Genomic DNA, 18,585 nt, shown 5'->3' with positions numbered 1-18,585 from the left:
AATATGCAAAAGCCTCAATAAACGCTCACATTCAGACAGAATGGCAAAGCACTCCACTCTTACCTGGACAGCACTGTATTTAATGTCATGTAAATATGATTACTTGGGTAAATGAGGGTTAAAGAATTGAAGTCACCACGGATGCATTGTGTTAGAAGAACAATACTGCTTTGTAAGGAGGCTTTTATGATGCAGTTGTACAGTGTTTCTTACCCAAACTAAAATACTGTAAGACAATTTAGGAATATGCTGCAAGTGCAGATTAGCTCCAAGCTGCCCTCCCCTGCACTGTCTTTTGGACCAAAGCTCAAAATGTAACAAGAGTTTGCAAGCAAAAATAATATAATAAATGATACACAGAGAAGAAAAGATATTCCTCAACTATCAATGTGCTCTTGTTGGAATAATCAATGCTTTTAATTAAAAAGTTTTCAAAAAAGTTCATGGTCCAGCACAAAAGTAACAGAAATCCCATGAGAGAAAAAGCTGTCAAGAAGTAGAAGAAAATACCCTGTTTTGACTTTGGCAGGCAAAGTCCATCGGTGTGTTCATAACTTTTAATCAGCCTAGTGAAAGTGCACAGTATCCTAACTGACAGCCCAAATTTTAAACTTGCACTCAAAAATGAAGCCAAGCAGCTAGCCAAGGGCTTGAAGGAAAGGTAGTGGGTTTTGGTGTTTGTCCTAAAAGGGACACTGTTTTCTTTCTTAAATCAACTCACATGATCTCATCACCTGAATAGAGAAAGACAAATTTCTGTACCAACTTGAAAGACCGCAAAAGAGGCAAGGCATTAATAGTTAGGACTTATGTTTAGACATGGTAGATAGTTCAGAGAGCACTTGGGGAAGGAGAAGCACCTTTCAAAGCATGACAGCCAAGCCCACAGACACAGGAAGATAGCTGGCCCTGCCTAAGAAAGATGGGAATTTCAGACAGTTTGTTGCCTTACCTTTGCACTACTGCACACAGCTCAAAGCACTGACAGAAACTTCATACAAACATTCAAAAAAACCCTCTCACCCCGAAAGGGATTAAGTACACATATGTTTCCCTCCACTTCTGTCAGATTCTAATTGTTAACTTCTTAAAAGACAGAAGGGGCTGCTTTGGGGACAAGTGGGTCTCTCTCCTTTCTGGTTTTGGTAAAACCTACCGAAACTTTGTTTATCTTTACAGTAAAGCAGCTGTCATAATACTCTTGACCGTAACCATTTACTTCCAGCTTTCATAGCAAGCAAGAAACACTAAGGATTTTGCCTTGATGCTGGAATAGGGACACCCTGTGCTAAAACTTACTACGGTTCAAATCAGCAAAAATGTTTTCATCCTTTTAACTGAATTATGCTATTTCAACTTTATCCATTGATTTGTCTTCCATCAGTTTCCTCCATACTTCTATTTATGCTTAGTGGCATGCTGCTATGTTAACATTTGCAAACTGTGTATCACTTTGGTTATGCTGCAACTAGTTGTTTATTTATATTTATTTTTCAACACCAGAGGTAGAATAAAACAGGACTAGATCTCAGGGATTTCACAAATCTTCCCCTGCCCTCTCTACTCCAGTTCCCTTATTATTTTTCACTTTCATAAGCTGGTTAGATGGAGTCAGAAATACACACAAAATGGTAAGAGCTGTCTTGGCAGCCTTCAGTGAATTCCCACCACAAATACTTTCACATCCTCCAGCAAGCAAGCAAGCCAAGGTGTTTCATAAGAGCAACCCACAAATCTTAATGAATATATTTAAGAAATTAACTGAAACTGTCACCATTTATGCTGCAGCATCTTGCAAGGGTCTAAAAACCTCACCTCCAGACTCAAGCAACCAAAAGCCACTTTTCACACAAAGTTGTCATCAACAGATCCTGTATGAGAAGATTTTTTAAATGTTCACAACCGGAGAAATGGAATTGTTTCACCATGCAAGGAAAGTCTGGAAGTCTAGCACATCATCAGGTTATCCACAGAGCAGAAAGAACAATATTGGTTTTTTGTATTAACCCTATTTTAAGCCTCTTCTAGCACACATCACAGACTAGTTTTGTACTAATAGTGTTCCTGAAGTTAATCATCAGAACCTGCTATTTTCCCTAAAAGACACAGTGAAAAGAAGCAAGTCAAGAATTAAAACAAGAGCTTCACATGGTGCAACCCAACTTCAACTAGAATACAGAACATCACAAACGAAATGTTTTTGTTTTGTTACCGACAATGAAGGAGTGCTTTGCTTGTCTTTCTTACCTGCAAAAACACTCTTATTTCTACAATTTGGAAAGGTAACTGAGTGAAATGAACATATCCCAAGCTGCCCTCTCACCTTAGATACACAAAATTAAGAGAAAAGCCAAAAGATAGGGTAAGTTACTTTTATCCAGCTCTTCAACAGATCTTGAAAAAAGATTGTTCAGTGCTGCCAAAGTACTGGAAGCTCCCAGACAACCTGGTTCTCCCTATCACATAAACTGGACTTTTTTCTGCTCAGTACAGGAACAGAGAGAAGACAACAGGAGCATGTGAGCTTTGTGGCAGTCTCTGTGGCTTTTCAGCATCTGCAGTGCTTCCCAGCATGGGCAGCTCTGCTGCAGCACAGCTCAGACACAACCACCCGCTCCATGTCTCTTTCTAGGGACACTATCACTCTCAGTCCCACACTCCAACCTTGCTCAAGCTCTTTAAGAGCAGAAGGACTCAGCAAGGACACAGTCTAAGAAGTGGGCAGATGATGCCCGTGAAAAAGATGGGATAAACTGGCATTTAAAAATATGAGGCATAAAACAATGTCTTCAAGAAGCTTCAGATGCCTGCCGTGAACCCCAAATGGGGTGAAAATTTCATCCCTTACACAAAGACATTTCTAATGGGACACACAGTGCTGATTGCCTGTTTATATATTTCTTTTTCTGATTTTCAGTGGAACCTTTTTTCCATGTATAGGGTTACATGAAAAATACCATTGAGTGCCAGTTTGACTGTTCCAGTTACTGAGTGACTATTTTTTTTTTCCCAACTGCTTGCTGAAGAAGGGTCAGGAGACATTTAATAACAGGGTGTCTGAGGTGATGGCATTGTGTTCTCACAAGACAACAGAAAAATGAAGCACAGCATTTTGTGTGTTTCTGCCAGACGTAACTCAGGAAGTTCCTTCTTGTGAATGCAAAATATTCATTAATATACTGTGGAAGATTTGAAAAGAAAATTCTTTTATCTTGTTTTATAAATATTTTCAATGGCAATCTGGGTATTTTACTCCTTCCCACTTCCCTACTAAGACTATTTATTAAACCACCAAATATAACACCATGTCTGTATACTAAGCTGGGAGTAATTTTGCTGTCACTGAATTCAATGGCAAATGACTCAAGGAGTTTACAGGTAGCTGGCTTGATCTGTTTATTCAGAATTTCCAAGATACACATTTTACATATATTGTACTGATCAATACTGACTTCACCTTTGTTTTATTTTCCTCATGCTCAAATACTGCAGGTTGTTTATCTTCATTTATGAATTCTCAATGTACATCTATGCTGCAGGCTTTTCAGAGCAGGTAATATTTTATTATTAGTCTGGGTATTACATACTAACTCAGTCTTTAAATACTGTTTTAATAATGACACTGATGATGATAAATGGAGAGAGTGTTTCTGGGACTTTGGACTATGGATAGATCCAACTGTGAAACTCAGGTGCAAATGCAAACTTTGGAGAAGTCTGAGCTTCACTTCAGGGACAACTGAAGGTCACTCCTTTCTAATGAAACATTCAGGAGTCGTTTGTAGCTCACAGTGACATGTTACGATTACCACACATACCACGCCTGTGATTAGTTTTTGAGGAAGTATACCTGAACTGTAAACCCTTTTTACTGATCCTAACCATCACTGGTCAAATTTAAACAACAAAATAAACACCATATATGAGGTTGCTGCTTTTTCATAATTTCGTATAGTCATTTCCCCAAAACTGTATCCTTACTAAAATACAATCTACATGGACAATTCTACAACAAAAATCTACTTAGGTCAATCTTCCTGATCAGGAAAGAGCATTATTTTTGTGAGAAAAGTTGTACCTGGCAGATACTAAAAAAAACCACCATGTAAGAAGCTTCCTAGAAGGTAACTTAACGTGTTACCACACAAAATATAACTTTATGCATTCTCCCTCAAGGCAGAGTTTTCCTAGTTCCTCCAATAATGTCATGTTGAAATATTTAATGTGAATTTTGAAAAATCTAACAAGCATTCAGCTTTAAACAGCTGACATCAGACATTTCTCCTCATTGCTCTCACTTACCTTCCACCTACTTCAGCTCTCTAAATGCAATTCAAAAAGCTTCAGACACAAAATTTACACTGAACTGTTGTTCAGTCGCAGAAAGTTTTTTCTAGTCTCTGGCCAAAACTCTGCAGCTCTATCCTGCTGGTTCTATGTTGCTATTCAGGATACTTCACAATGATCATCCTCCTTTAATGCTACCCCAAAGAGTAGAGACTATATCATATCAGAAGGAGGTAAGAGAAAAGTTTACCATCCCTGCAACCTATCTGCACCAACCACATTTCTGCTCTGCTCAATTCTCATTTTTCCAGGAACTTTCCTCTAAACAGAATACAGAAACACCAAATAAACAGTAGGTATCTTTGAAAAGAGCACTTGTCAAGAGCAAGTAAGGGTTACCATAATATACATTCATGTGGTACTATGTCATGAGCACAGCTGAGAGGAAGCACATGCAGTTAACAGGATCCTAATGAAGGATTACTTACCTCTCTCTCCACAGACCCTCATCTACACATCTTAAGAACAAAAGCTCATCTCCTTTAGCACACAGCAAAGCACATTCCAGTCCTCCCAACAAGACAGTAGTACTTCTTTCTTTTTCTTTTTCTTTAATACAATTTCACCCACACCACCAGACACATACTGATGATATCAGTAAAATAACACGGTAACGGAGTTGTTGCAGGTACTGCCATGTTATACATACCTCCATCTGGCAGTAAAATAAATAAATGAATAAATGGAAGGGTTGAGACTTCCCCCTTCCACAGAGACATGCGCACTTGCCATTCTCTCCAGCTGCTACTTCCCAAGATACAAACAGAAGCTCAAGAAAATGCATCTGTCAGAGAGCACCATAATGACAGGAGCCGCTGCAAATGCACCTTTCACTCTTACCACTGTTACCCTTGAATCTATCACTTAACATGACATTGTAGTATGGTCTGAAGTACCTCTTACATACAGCATAGGGTCTCCTCAAATTCTTGTAATCAAACTTCTAACAGAGTAAATTCCATTTCCTATCTTCTTCCTGTCTACACTGACTCAAGTAATATTTTACTCCAGGAAGTGTCCCAGGGCGCTTTGCAGCAAAAGGGAGAGAAATGGGATTTGTTGTAAGAAAAAAAGAGAAACAGAAGAGTTTGATTCAAAATTCTACACTCTGTCTACATCTGCCTCTGCCCTTACTTACCTGATGAATAAGCACAACACTAAATGCAATGGCACTTAATTTAGTTATTTTGACGCTCTCAGTGCAGAAGCCTATAGTATCAGCTCACACAACCCACAATAATTCTGGAAGCTATAAAAACCAGCCCTGCTTACCTTTCATCCCAAACTTAGAATGCCTTCCAAACTTCAGAATAATGAGCATTATTACTAAGCCAGTACACACCAGTGCTGCAATTCCCACCACAACATACACCTAAAAAAAGAGGACACAAACAGATCTGCTTGTTTTGTTCTTATGAACTACCTTCAAAGATATTCAGCATACATTCAGATTAACCCAGTTAGGTAAAGAGATTCATTTCAAGCGGGAAACATTTTCACTGAGATCAAAGAGTACAAAAAACAGCCACTTGTTGAGGTTTCTTCTATCCTGCAGAGAACAGAGATTCAGACACCTCTGAGAATAACTTTTTCAACATCCTACACTTTCAAGGCAGGCGGGAGGAAGTGCACATCACCCCTTTCCCTTCCAGCAGAGTGGCATGTTAGAAAAGCACATAAGAAAAAAATTTTTACTGTGAGGGTGGCTCAACACTGGTACAGATTGCCAGGAGTGGCTGTGGAATGTCCATCCTTGGAGACAGCAAAATCAGAGTGGACACAAAGCAACGATGGCTCTGCTTCAAGTTGGCAGGGATTGGACCAGGGGATTTCCAGAGCTCCCTTCCAACCAATGGTTCTGTTATCAGACCAGACAAGACTGTTTGGGATCCTGCCAATTTTTTTAGTACAGTGTCCCAACTCACAGTCTGCTCTCCGGTTCACGAATACACTTGCTATCCACTGCCTGCTGCTTTACGGAGTCACTGATGCAGAGAGCCTGCAATAGCAATCAGGCTGGTCAACTGCTACCAGTTTCCAAAAATTCAGTTCAGAAGAGCATGAGAGGCAAGGCAGCAAAGAAAGAGGTCCACCAGTTCAGCTACTTATACTAAAATCACCTGAAAATTAGTCAATCAAATACCTACATGAAATCATGTTTTAAAAACATACAATTAGAATTTCAAAGTTCATTGCAGCACATGCTCTCTGTAAGGAGAAGCTGACTCCAGGACTGGAATTCAAACAATAATATCCAAATTACCTTAGATAGCTTTGTTTTGTAAATAAAGAATTGCTCTCCTTGGCTAAACTTAGAAGCAAAGTCTTAGGCTAAAAAATTACAGTTAGTTGTTCAGAAAAGCATGAAACAAAATAACTAGCAATTTTACCTGGACTGAAAAGTGATTCACTCCTTCAAAAAATGGAGAGGACAAGAGTGGGAGCATTGATTTTCTTTTTTTTTTTTTCCTTTTTTTCTGAGTTTTGATCACAATACGGTAATAGCTCTGGTGTTCTGGTAGCTCAGGGTCCTATTACAACCTCCACGGTTTTGGCAGTTGTATAGCCAGGAAGCTCGCCAAGATTACAGATCAGGAAACAATGTATATACTTACAGTGATGCTATCTTCATTCTCTTTGTTGGATACATCCGTAGAAGTGATTTGATTACTGTTATTTGTGGTGTCTCCAAGATCATTAGGCGTGGTTTCGTACTCTTAAAAAGGAAAAAAAGGTTGCTTTTATAATTTCGTAACCTTAGAGGGGAAAGGGTTGTTTTTATTACTTCTGCTCTGTAAGATGGGAAGGCCACTAACAGCTCTCAGGACTTTGAGCTCTTTGGAAATAATATACAATTGCTAACGTATCTGGAACATTGGATGGAGGGGGGGGATCCCTGCGGCAGATAATCGAACAAAGTGTTGTGACTGACAAACTTGAAAAGAGAAGCGACCTACACCATAATGTGTATCTCTACTGGAAAAACTAGACTTAAATAAGAATTCCACCCATAAAGCTATTTTTATGCACTTCTGACTTCCCATTAAAAATGAAAGACTGCCCTCTACACTGAACTTCTCCAGCCTTGTATTCAGCCAAATATAGGACAGTCTAAGAAATTAGCTTGGGGACTTTCGTTTAGCTGAGAAGAACTTGGCAGATGAGGTTTTTAGCTAGTTTATTACTATCAAATGTGGAAAAGCTGTTTTTCTTAGTTTAAAAAATAATATAAAATACGGTTATGTGCACAGATGTTACAGTTTAACATCATAAACTGTCACACAGGTAAACCTTTAAAAATTAAGTCCCTGAGACGGTATGAAGAAATTTGATTTATCAAAATAATTCCACTGACAGGTCTGCAGACATGTATCCAGAACTATTCCATGAAACCAATGAAAATGGATTAATTATTTATGATTATTTAAAAATAAAACACAGATATTTACAGACCACAATTTCCTGTCAAAATTATTCAAATGAGATAAAAAGAATGAAATAGTATACATATGAACCGAGAGAAACATGCATTGAAATAAAATTTTAAAATGCACGTATTTTATGATTAGATCTGGAAACATACAAAACATTTCAATTCTATGACTATAATGCATGCAGATGAACAAAGGGCAAATAACTGCATCTATTACAAAATGCACTGTAATTTAAATTTGCAATTAACTGCTTGGTTTTTTACATGTTTCAATTAAAATCAGTGCCACAAGCCTACAGATGAAATTTTAACTGTGAATCTGAAAAAGCACAACACAGAGGCTCTCACCAACTACAGAGGCAGGACCTCTTCTGACCACAGAGCTGCTGCTGACCAAGAGCAGGGAGGGCCTGTGCCTTGGTAGTTTATCTTTAGCTCCCAAGCTGTGTTTGGAGAGCTCAGCTGGCAATGCTAGTAACAAGCTGCACTGAGCTTTTGAGCTTCATGCATGCACAAACACATTTGCTTTCCGCAAAGCACTCAGCAGGCTGCAGATTTTTTTGGTATATGAAGCTACACAGCTATCACTGGTACCACTGCTACAGTAAGTACAGTTAGGTTGTCTAATAAGCTCATGTAGTTGATTTTGGCTCTACACCATGCACGCCAAGGAACAGGACTCTTTCAAGTGAAAATACATATTAACTACGGAGAGCTTTCATGAGAAACAGAATTTGATGTCCTGGTCTTCTACCATTTGAATTCTCCTACTCAGCACTGTATCTCTATGTCTACAGCTTCCGATGCAGCAAGGTTAGAACAGTAGCAAGAACAAAATGAACAGCACTCCTCACTCTGGGCAGCACAAACCCTGCCTGAATGGATCACCTGCACAAGCAGCCTGGACACTTGGACAAGGTGCTCTCCATCCGCCAAACGTTGCCACAGCAAAGGAGGAGACTTCTGCTACATTCATTTGCAGGCACAGCCCACTTTGTAACAAGTATCTCAGGCCACAAGATTGGGCTACCTTCACAATTAGCTGGGAATATCTTCACAAAGACAGTTTTGACCAACCCTGTATGTATTTATACGCCAATATATAAAACAAATGCTTAGAGCCTTTGCTGCTCTGGCTCTGTAATACAGATTTTCAAGAAGGAAATTTTTTGCTCTTAATTCTACCTGTAAATAGTGGTGGGCAAAAGCTGATGCTATTTGCAGTTCTGTTTATGCTCACGCCTGTAACTAGACTACTGGAAATCACACCCTGAAGGACTAAGGAGAACTACGCAGAGAGCTTCAAGTCTGGTCTGTGAATTCTCTGAATGTACTTTTACATTAAAATAGGAAAGAGCTAAAGTAGGCCACATTGGTAGGCTGATGTTCTCTGGCCATTCCCTGCTGTATAACTGTGAAGCGCTTTCATTTGAAGTAGTGCCAGATCTTCAAAGCCTCTTGAAATGGGTGAGCCAGGCAAGGAAAACACACTCAACAGCTATCCAGCCAAAACCGGGCGATCCCGAGTTAAACAAATTCCTGTTCATTTCACTATGAAATCCTGACATAGACACCAAGCACTCTGATACAGACAGGGTCACGCCTCTTGACTCACGCTCTGTGGGACTCATATCACTTCAGGGCCAGGTTCCCCAGTGCCGCGCACCTCACGCAGCCACCTGTGATTGCACCAACTGCAGCGCACCGCAACTGAGGCTGGGTAGTGTTTTCCAGCCACTTCACAAACAAGGTGCATGGCAGCTGGGATACAGACAAAAGTACAGTCACAGCAGCACCGGGAGCTCACTCTGCACAGTCCTCTGAGGACCTGGCTGATATGGGGCACGTTGTCTCTCTCATGTTCACAACCACGTCAGATGCAGCATGGCACGAAGACATGAACTCAGAGCCAAAGAAGCTGGCTTTGTATTTTGATTTCCTGCTCAGCCCTAGGTGAGTCGCATTCTTTCTCTCAGTCACTTCCCAGATGGGGCCAGGACAGACTCCTCTCTCTGCCTTCTCCAAGCTGTGCTGGAGAGGTGAGCTGAAGACACTAGCAACTGCTCCACACTTGCAGCAGGCAGTGCCCCGTGCAGCCAGGACTCCCCCTGGCAAACATGATGTCATGCAGCCTGCTGTGACCTCATCAATTCTTCTGTTTCCTGTTGTATGCTCAAAAACAATGGACAACGTTTGGAAATCACATCACAAGGAGCGCAGGACACAGAAGGCCAATTCCCAAGGCACAGACCAAACCCAGCTACAAAGAGCTTTGCTCTGTGCAGAGCGGTACTCAAGGCCCAGGTCCCCTGCCCTCCATCACCTCCATCTCTGCCTCCTCACAGCCCAGCCCTGCCTGGCTGTGGGTCCTGCTGAGCTGGGCCCACCTGCGGGCCTGCAGCCTGGCCACAGCCCCAGGGCAGTGCCCAATGCCTGGGGCCGTGGCTGCCCACGGGCCTCTCAGCTGCCCTGCTCCTGGCTGGGGCGGTGGGACAGTCCTGGCTGCCAGGCCTTGCCCTGATGGACCCCCATGGGGACCCCCAGCCCCTGCAGTGCCCCAACAGTTGCAGGGAAGTACCTTGCAGCTCCCACTAACTTCACCCATAGCCAACAGACTGACAGACACATCGCTAGTCCCAATGCCCGGCAAGATCAAATCCTGTGCCGCTGCCTTTACCCTTTACTATAGGCACATTTTCAAATGATTAGCACAGGGCTCGAAAAATGCATTTTAAATGGAAGACTGCGGCAGGTGGGGGGGGGCGCGGTGTGTGCGTGCGCGCACGCACACTTCACATATTTCTTCCAACTTGTGGGTAAACAGGTTAGCATAGAGATAGAGCGGTCTGAAGAAAAGTCACAAAAACCGTTTAGTCTCTGGGGGGAGCTCCTCCCGGGGTCCTACTGTCAACCATGCAGGGAGTGGTTCTCTGAAGAAGTGTAGCCATTCCTAGACTTTCCAGCCAGCCTCATTTATTCACCTCACTAACTGGACTTGTGAATTTGGAATAATTAGGGAAACACTCTGGACTACAAAGTGTTTCTCAAAGCAAGCTCTGAGTCACTGAAACAAAGATCAAAGACGGCAGTTTCAAACAGCAGAGAGAAATGCCAGGAACAAAAAGGAAAGCTCCTTTCATCAGGACTAGGTCTTGCAGGCTGTGATCTGCTAGCACAACCTGAAGCGCACGTCCCAGCAGAAACCTACCCAAGTCAATCGAAGCACAGCACTCACATGGTTAAAGCCATACACAGGCATCAGGACCTTGATATACAGCTTGGAATCAAAAATCTTCATGCATACAGCTTATATAATACAACACATGTAAGAAATTGTGCAAAGCAGCACCACCTTCACACCCCCAAAAGATTCGGGGAAGAGAGGGAGGGGAAGCTATCCTTTAGTATTACTAAGCACTTAAAGCCAAACTGATGCTTCAATTGCACATTTGCTAAAGTTTAATGACATGGAATGGAATCAAAGCAATAATATTTAAATCAGGTTAAGGAAACTTGAGTCATGGGCCACTTCACCCACATAAAAAGTACTCCAAACATGATCTAGTTTCTGCTGGAAGATAAAGGGTGTTTGGGTATGTTGGTTAGGATGGACTTTCCTACTCACCAGAAGTATACCAGAAGTATTATGTAAAACTAGGCATTTGCTTTTCATTCTGCAGTTTCTCTTCTAGTGCACGGTGGCTTTCACTAGGTACAGACCAAAACATTTCGCCTAACTAAAAAACTAATGTGAACACTGTGTCATCAAATCTTCTGGCACACACTCAGATATCACCAAGTTGATGGTCTGCTTATGCAAGAGAGATTAAGGGAAGGTACAAATCAGCGGACAGAGCAAAATAAATTGCCTACAGGAAAACTTACTTGTGCCAACCTCATTTTTAAATGGGATTTAGGGGTACATTTTTGGAGGCAAAACAAGTATGGAGTCATCCCTGAAAAAATAAATTAAGTTACATAAGGAGAAATCACGAACTCTCTTTCCTGCAAGAAATGCCTCCTAAAGGTTCACAAAATCTCATGCTTGTGAGCTACATCAGACAGCTGTCATCCTACAGGATCAACTGCAACCATTTGTAGCAGTGGATTTATGCTTCTCCTAATGTGAATCAAAAGCAGCAGTCAGTAAAACGTCATATTGCCCTTATGTATCTTAAATAATACAAGGCAGGAGAAGAACAAAAAATACCAAGTACCTTCTTAGAATTGTTATAATATGTGCCATTTCAATTTAACTGAGGCTGATATTCTATCTTTTAATGGTTTCAGTTCCTTCATTTCTATCATTAAAAGAAAAGAAAAAGGAAATCAAATATATACCATAAACGTCTGGATCCACAATTGGGCCACTACCTGTGTGTGGAGAAGAGAAAAAGAAAAAGTTTTGTAAATAGACTGCAAATTCTGGAAGAATAAGAGTTTCTTTAGGAATTTTTTTAAGAGTTGACATGTTATTTGCAATAGCAACGACCTGTACCTACACAAATGCAAAGCAACACCAATATATCGCAGTACCTGTTTATCAGATCACATTGACAACCATTTTAGAGCTATCACAAAGGTTAATATCTTGCTTCATGTGGAACAGCTAATGCACAGGGCACTAACTCTGGCAAAGGCAGGCATATTTCCCAACTGGGCAAAATTCTGCTTTCTGCTGTTAATATATATCTGGAACAAATGCAACAATAACTATTCCTGTTGAAAAATCAATCGCAAAATTTTCCCTGACTTTAAGTAGAAGCAGACTTCAGTGAACATTAACAATAACTGACTTTTACCTGGTCAAAAAATTCTGCTATTAAATCACTGTGAGAGAAAACTGGTTTAGCTGTGAGCTGGCAAGGGCTAGAGGCAGCAATGACCTAAGCAGCACCGTTTCACTTGCTCTGTAAAAATATGCTTCCAAGAAGCCAGTTGCACAGCTGGTAACACAGACAGAACTCTTACCAAAAGAGTCAAATGTCTCAGAAGTCAGCATTTACACAAGCAAATGCATAGCCATCTAGTCTAAACTCTTCTAAATTTTACTAGTTCCAGTTTGCAGCTTTTTCTAGTCACTGCACATATGTAAGGGTGAGCACATATGTGAGTATAATGCACAGAATGCCCACTGAAATTAGCGTACTATTAGACTATTCATGCTTTGAAAGATACTTGTGTTGTATTTCAACACAACAGTTCATTCTGGTCTATAATGTATTTATAGCATAGCTTATATAGTAAGCTACTAAGTCATCTCTTCCATATTTTTACACTTTCTTTTTGTTGGTTTGTAAATAAAATTAACAGACAGTTAAAATGTCTAGAGATTAATCAAATTTCAAAAAGCACAATTCTGTTTATAGTACTATACAGTAAATCCCTAGCAGTGGCATTACACTGGCATAAAGCCACTGTGAAGTATGACCAGAACATCACTGTTTTTGCTTATGTCAACAGCGTGAGAATCTGTTCTGAAAATACTAACAGAACTGCAACCTATTTGCAGAATGAAAGCAGATACTTAGATTTATTTTAAAATGCATTTGAAGATATTCTAGTATCCAGAGACATAGGTTAACAGACCCCATGAGAACTCTCATGTCAATCTGCAGAAATAAGTAACAAGTGAAGAAAGTTTGTACTATCTGTCCTCAAACAACTTCTGACCAGGGTTTTCTGTCCATAAAAGTTCATGGATTCAGTTTTCCCACTATAAAACATCCAGCTGCTGAAAGACAGTATTTCTAATTTACCTCATGTAATCTGAAGGGAAAAATCCAACCAACCAACCAAACAAGCAAAAAATTCCCAGGCCTTTATTCCCGAGTTAAATCTCAACATTTTTGTTACTGTTTACTGGAATTGGGATAAAGTAATCAGATTAGTTTAACTCCTAACTCTTGTCAGGGATATGAACCAGGAAGTCTTTACAAATACATTTTATATAACTAAATACTTCTAATGCAGTGGCAAAAATCAAGATGCTGGATGAAACCCAAATTTCTCTGCAGTGTTTCCTACATAAAAACGTATCTACTCAATCATCAAAACGTCAGATGAAGCTATTTTAACATTAAACTTCACCACTGTAATTCTACACGTTTACACACAATTATTTTTAAAGCAAACAGACTAGCATTGCTGTTTTGGTCCCTGTTAGAACAGGCTGTTGTATGAATGAATTATTAAGAGACTTAACCGATTCACTTGTCTTTATAAACTACATCAACTACACTTGGTTTGCTCACTTCTTTCTTTATAAAGTTGACATTTTCAAAGCAAAGCAGCAGCAGAAGTCTCAATCCAAAAACATACATCTGCAAAAAAAGCTCCATGTTGTTATGCTGCACAAGCAAAATGCTACTTCTGAGGCATATTTAACATACTCTTTTACTTTACAAGATACTGTATAACTTCCTTCAGCTGAATTTTAGAGAGCTGGTAGATGAATAAGCTTAATTAAAAATACTTATTATTGGTAAAAATCTCTCCCACATCCATTAGCTGTTTTGGATCAACTATGAGAACAGCCTCCAACACAAAACATGAACATTTCTTGCTTACTGTTTGCTGCAGCGTAGTCTCAAATAATCAAGTCATTCTCAGCAAGAACGGCTTCACAGGATTCCAAGAACTTTAGCAGATTAAAGCCAGTTAAAAATCTAGCTAATAGAATATGAAATTTATTCTTCCAGGCCCCCATATTTAAAATAAAGTCTTAATTTACATCATTAACTGTGTTGTTATTAACTCAATCCAAATACCACTGTGGTATGTACTTTCCTCTCCTTTATGCCTGCATGCTCGGACCAGTGAAAAATATTCTGTGAGTATCATGCTGGAAGCTGAGAGCATCTTAGACATTATGTCTTCATCATATTTGATGTAACTTTGAAAGTGGAGTATTACAGTGTTAATGACAGAACATGCTTCAGACTTAAGTTGTATTTAATTTAGATAGACATATGGATTATAGGTGAGGCGGGTTTTTTTTCATTTTCTGTTGTTTTTACCCTCTGAGCATTTACCCGTAAGTGATGCAATAACCAAAGAATCAGTTTAAAGCTTGGTGAGCATACCCCACCCCATGAAACATCAGGGATGGTATTTAATTCAGTCATGAAGGCATGGAAATGAACATAATACCAGGGCGTGGCCCCTAATCTTTATGCTTCATTGTACAATATGTGGGCCAAAAGAAGAAACTACACAGTAACGACAGCATTGAAAAAGCCTTTCAAGGCTTTGAAAAAGCCTGACAGTGCTTTAAATAGTAATAGTTTACAACGAAAATTGTAATACAATGCACAGACGATTCTAGTTTTTTAACATTTACTTTATGCCAACTTCAGTGTAGAAGACAACAACGTTGTGATGTCTTCTAAAGCTCAGTGGTCTTATAGGAAAAAATAGAACCTGTATTGAGGAGTCTAAGTAGATAAGTAATTTCCCCTGTTGTTAATTTTTAAGACTGGTTTGGTGCCATCCACTATGCATGAAAAGATGTCTAATGCAGTTACATCCTGTCTATACATAGTCCAGTTTCCTCTATACTCTTTTTGTTAAGCTTAATCCATCACAGATCTTGGGAAATGCTTAAAAAACATAGCACACATTAGCTTGGGAGACTTACATTCCTTATGAATATAAAGAGGCTGGAACAAATAAATAATGCTGTCTTTCCAATTTGGAGGATACCTACAGTTCTACTTATCGATTTAAGAGGCCACAACTGGGAAATCTTCAGTGTACAGGGGAAGCATAAAGGAAAAACACAACAGTAAAAGGGATTTGGATCAAAGACAAAAAATTATAAATTCACCTAAATGTATTACAGGAACTCTTATTCCTTTAAGAAAATGAAGCCAGGTTCATATTAAATAATCAGGGTGTAAGAGAAGTCCCATTGTACACAGAACATCTATCAGGTGAACTGTTCTACTGAACAATTATAATGCAGGGTTAGAGGATGGCAGCAGCTGAAACCATGGCATGTTTCTGTAATGAGTCTATTTAAGGAAGAACTCCAGAGAAAAAGGAGAGGAGCACTAAGGACAGAAAGAGGAAATGAAGCCTGGTTGTATCAGCTCTTCACTTTCTCCTTCTAAGGGTGGGAAAGCAAAAGACCTGCCATTTCTCTCCCTACAGCAGACCAAGCTGATAGGGAAAAAATACAGACCATATTTTTACTGTCTGTAGCCTGCAATGTAGAAGACAGAATTTAAATATTCACTTTTTTTTTTTCTGCCAGATAACATTAGCACTGCATATTGCTGTTTCAAAAAAGAAGAAAGCTATTTATATCCCATGGCTTAAAAGCCAAAGGTATGCATATGCTTATATTTTCAGATATGACTGTGCAATTATTTGCACAAAAACATGGCTTTATTTGCACTCCAGCTGCGCAAGGTCCACTCAAGAGTTTTCTCCACACAGAGCAGTATGTTTACACGTATGCCTTCTTACTTCCACAGTCACTTCACACATGGTTTTGAAGATGTGGGAAAAGATCAAACCACAGAAAACATCAATCACTTACAGTGACACCCTGCAGTTCAATGAGTTAGTCCACCTTGAGCCTGCTCACACAGCATTTAGGAGGGCTGAAGGGGAGCCTTTAGAACTACTGAAGATGCATATATTTAAGAGCAACCACCTTGAGCGCGTATATTCCTAGGCATGCAGGTGTCCAATCTCCACCGGAATGAATGGGAATTGGACATCAAAATGCCTGTGAGGACCTGAGAACTTGTCCATCTTGCCTCTGGGTTACTTGTTTTCTCTCCTGCTCCCTCTAGTGTCCTAAACAACATATTATCAACTCACTGGACTGCTCTATTGATTTTGCAACAAGGCCCTAGATGCTCCATAGGCATCCCCTGTGTCCTTGGATACACCACCTAGTTGCATTCATATGCAGTGCATAAAACTTACAGAGTGGCTGAATTGGCAGTCAGTGCTTTCCAGGATCAGAACTGAGGCTTGAGAAAACACTTCAGAAACAGCAATCTTTTACTAGCCTTAGCTGGCATCAAGTATGGTTACTCAAAGGGAAGATTTACAGAGCACTAGCACAGCCTCGCTTGAGGAGCAATGAACAAGAAGAAAATGCTCAAGAAAAACATTATTTTACAACTAATCTTGAAGACATTCATTCAGAGGAAAAAAAAAAAAACACACAAAAAGCTTCCTCCAAAATAGTTAAACTGGCCAGGACACTGTTTCCACAGTCTCATCAATTTGCAATTGCTAACACGAAAAAAAAAAAATTCAACTCACCATCTCCAGGCACTGACATGAAATGAGCATCAACCCGTTTTTCATCCTCCCCATAGTCATTCTTTGCCAGTAAGGTATAAGCACCATTATTCAGGTGGGTAGGATTGTCCAGCTGAAGGCAGCCATGGTATTCACTTTGATTGATAACATGTATTTTAGTACAGATGTATTCAGACTCATTCAGTATAGCCCCTTCATAGAACCACTGCAATGTGGGCTTAGGATTCCCTTTCACAGTGAATGGAATACACCAGTGGTGGTCCGGGGTTGGAGATTCAATAAACGTGATATTTGGTGCAACTATATTGGGAAAAAGAGTGAAGAACATCAGAATATTCCGAACATATCTTCCCTTCCTTCCCCCAAAGTTATCAGAGAAGTATTTTTCAAACATCAGTACAAAAGTATGTTATTAGTAGTAATGACACCTATGTGGAGGACACTCACACAGGAATCCTCCTGCTCTGCCTAGGGTACTATGCTCACAACTGAACTGAAGTCATTCTTTAGAAAGAAACAAAACAAACTAGTTTCAGTTTGACTGAACACTTGTTAAATCACTTAAACCCTGTAGGGTGTGGGAAGTTCAGTTATCGGATCACTAAGAAGAGGAAGAGAGACATTTTAGCTTTACTCTGCTGAAACAATTGTGCAGAGGAGTGCTGAAAGAACAAAGCAGTATTGAAAATATTTAAAAGCTGGCCAAAAACAAGTAGTACTGGAAATATATTCAGCTAGAAATCCAAACTTTCAGATTATTTTCTTCACAGAACCAAATCCAGAACAGATGACTTAGTGCCCCGGATTCTTCTGTCAGGGAAAGACGATTTTCTGCTACACGTTTTCTCATTCTTTGTTCAAACCTGCTAAATGCCTCAAGTTTACAGACTTGTTCTGTTTCCCTCAGGAGATTATTCCAACACCTTGCCCATTATTTCACTATTGGGAAATTTTCCTTGATATTTATTCTTAACTGCATCCAATTTCATCTATTTATACTCCCTTTTATCACTCATAACGGTGCCAAGCTCAGAATCTCATCTACACTGTTCAAACACTTCTAGTTTATGTCCCTTCCCATAGCTATTACATATCCAATTTCAACCTACAAACCTACATCTACAGTGATTTTTCTAGTTTACTCTGTCATCAGCACATGCTGAACAAAGTTTGCCATCTACAAAGCGTTCCATTCCCATCTTCAATTAAACAGAGGGTTGAAACTTGTGAAAACATGCTGTCTAGTTCATATAAAATGAATTCAGGCTGGAGCTTAGATCTAAGAAGCCAGTGCCTCTACACTAGATGTCCCTTCCCCCTTCCTTGGCCCTGACAAGTAAGTGTATTATTCAAAGCTATGACAAATAAACTTACATCTGGCAGCACGAACGTTGCAAGTGTGTTATATTTTTAACAAAGCTGTTGTTGCTTTAGCTAGTAAGAACTTAAACATTTTGTAGTCTCTCATAATTAGTTCTACGAGCCTTTTGATGCACTCACACATCTTCATTCCTAAGACA

The 18,585-nt window shown here is 39.8% G+C and overlaps 1 protein-coding gene across 3 annotated transcripts in view; it reads right to left on the bottom strand.

Moving 5' to 3' along the window:
- Positions 1-18,585, bottom strand: part of NTRK2 (neurotrophic receptor tyrosine kinase 2) — a 205,651-nt gene that overhangs the window by 141,179 nt on the left and 45,887 nt on the right. For 2 of the 3 annotated variants that reach the window (XM_086480514.1, XM_086480515.1), the window contains exons 8-11: positions 17,066-17,365; positions 12,122-12,154; positions 6,963-7,063; positions 5,620-5,719 (exon numbers count right to left, since the gene is read on the bottom strand). In XM_086480514.1, the coding sequence (XP_086336640.1) occupies positions 5,620-5,719; positions 6,963-7,063; positions 12,122-12,154; positions 17,066-17,365 (534 nt within the window). The remainder of the gene's footprint in view (positions 1-5,619; positions 5,720-6,962; positions 7,064-12,121; positions 12,155-17,065; positions 17,366-18,585) is intronic. The other variant, XM_086480516.1, reaches the window with a different exon arrangement.

The sequence above is a fragment of the Leptosomus discolor genome, chromosome Z, assembly GCF_034619465.1.
Source record: "Leptosomus discolor isolate bLepDis1 chromosome Z, bLepDis1.hap2, whole genome shotgun sequence".
NCBI classification, from domain to species: domain Eukaryota; kingdom Metazoa; phylum Chordata; class Aves; order Leptosomiformes; family Leptosomidae; genus Leptosomus; species Leptosomus discolor.
The sequence above is the reverse complement of the archived record's forward strand: the minus strand, read 5'-3'. Positions and strand labels throughout refer to the sequence as shown.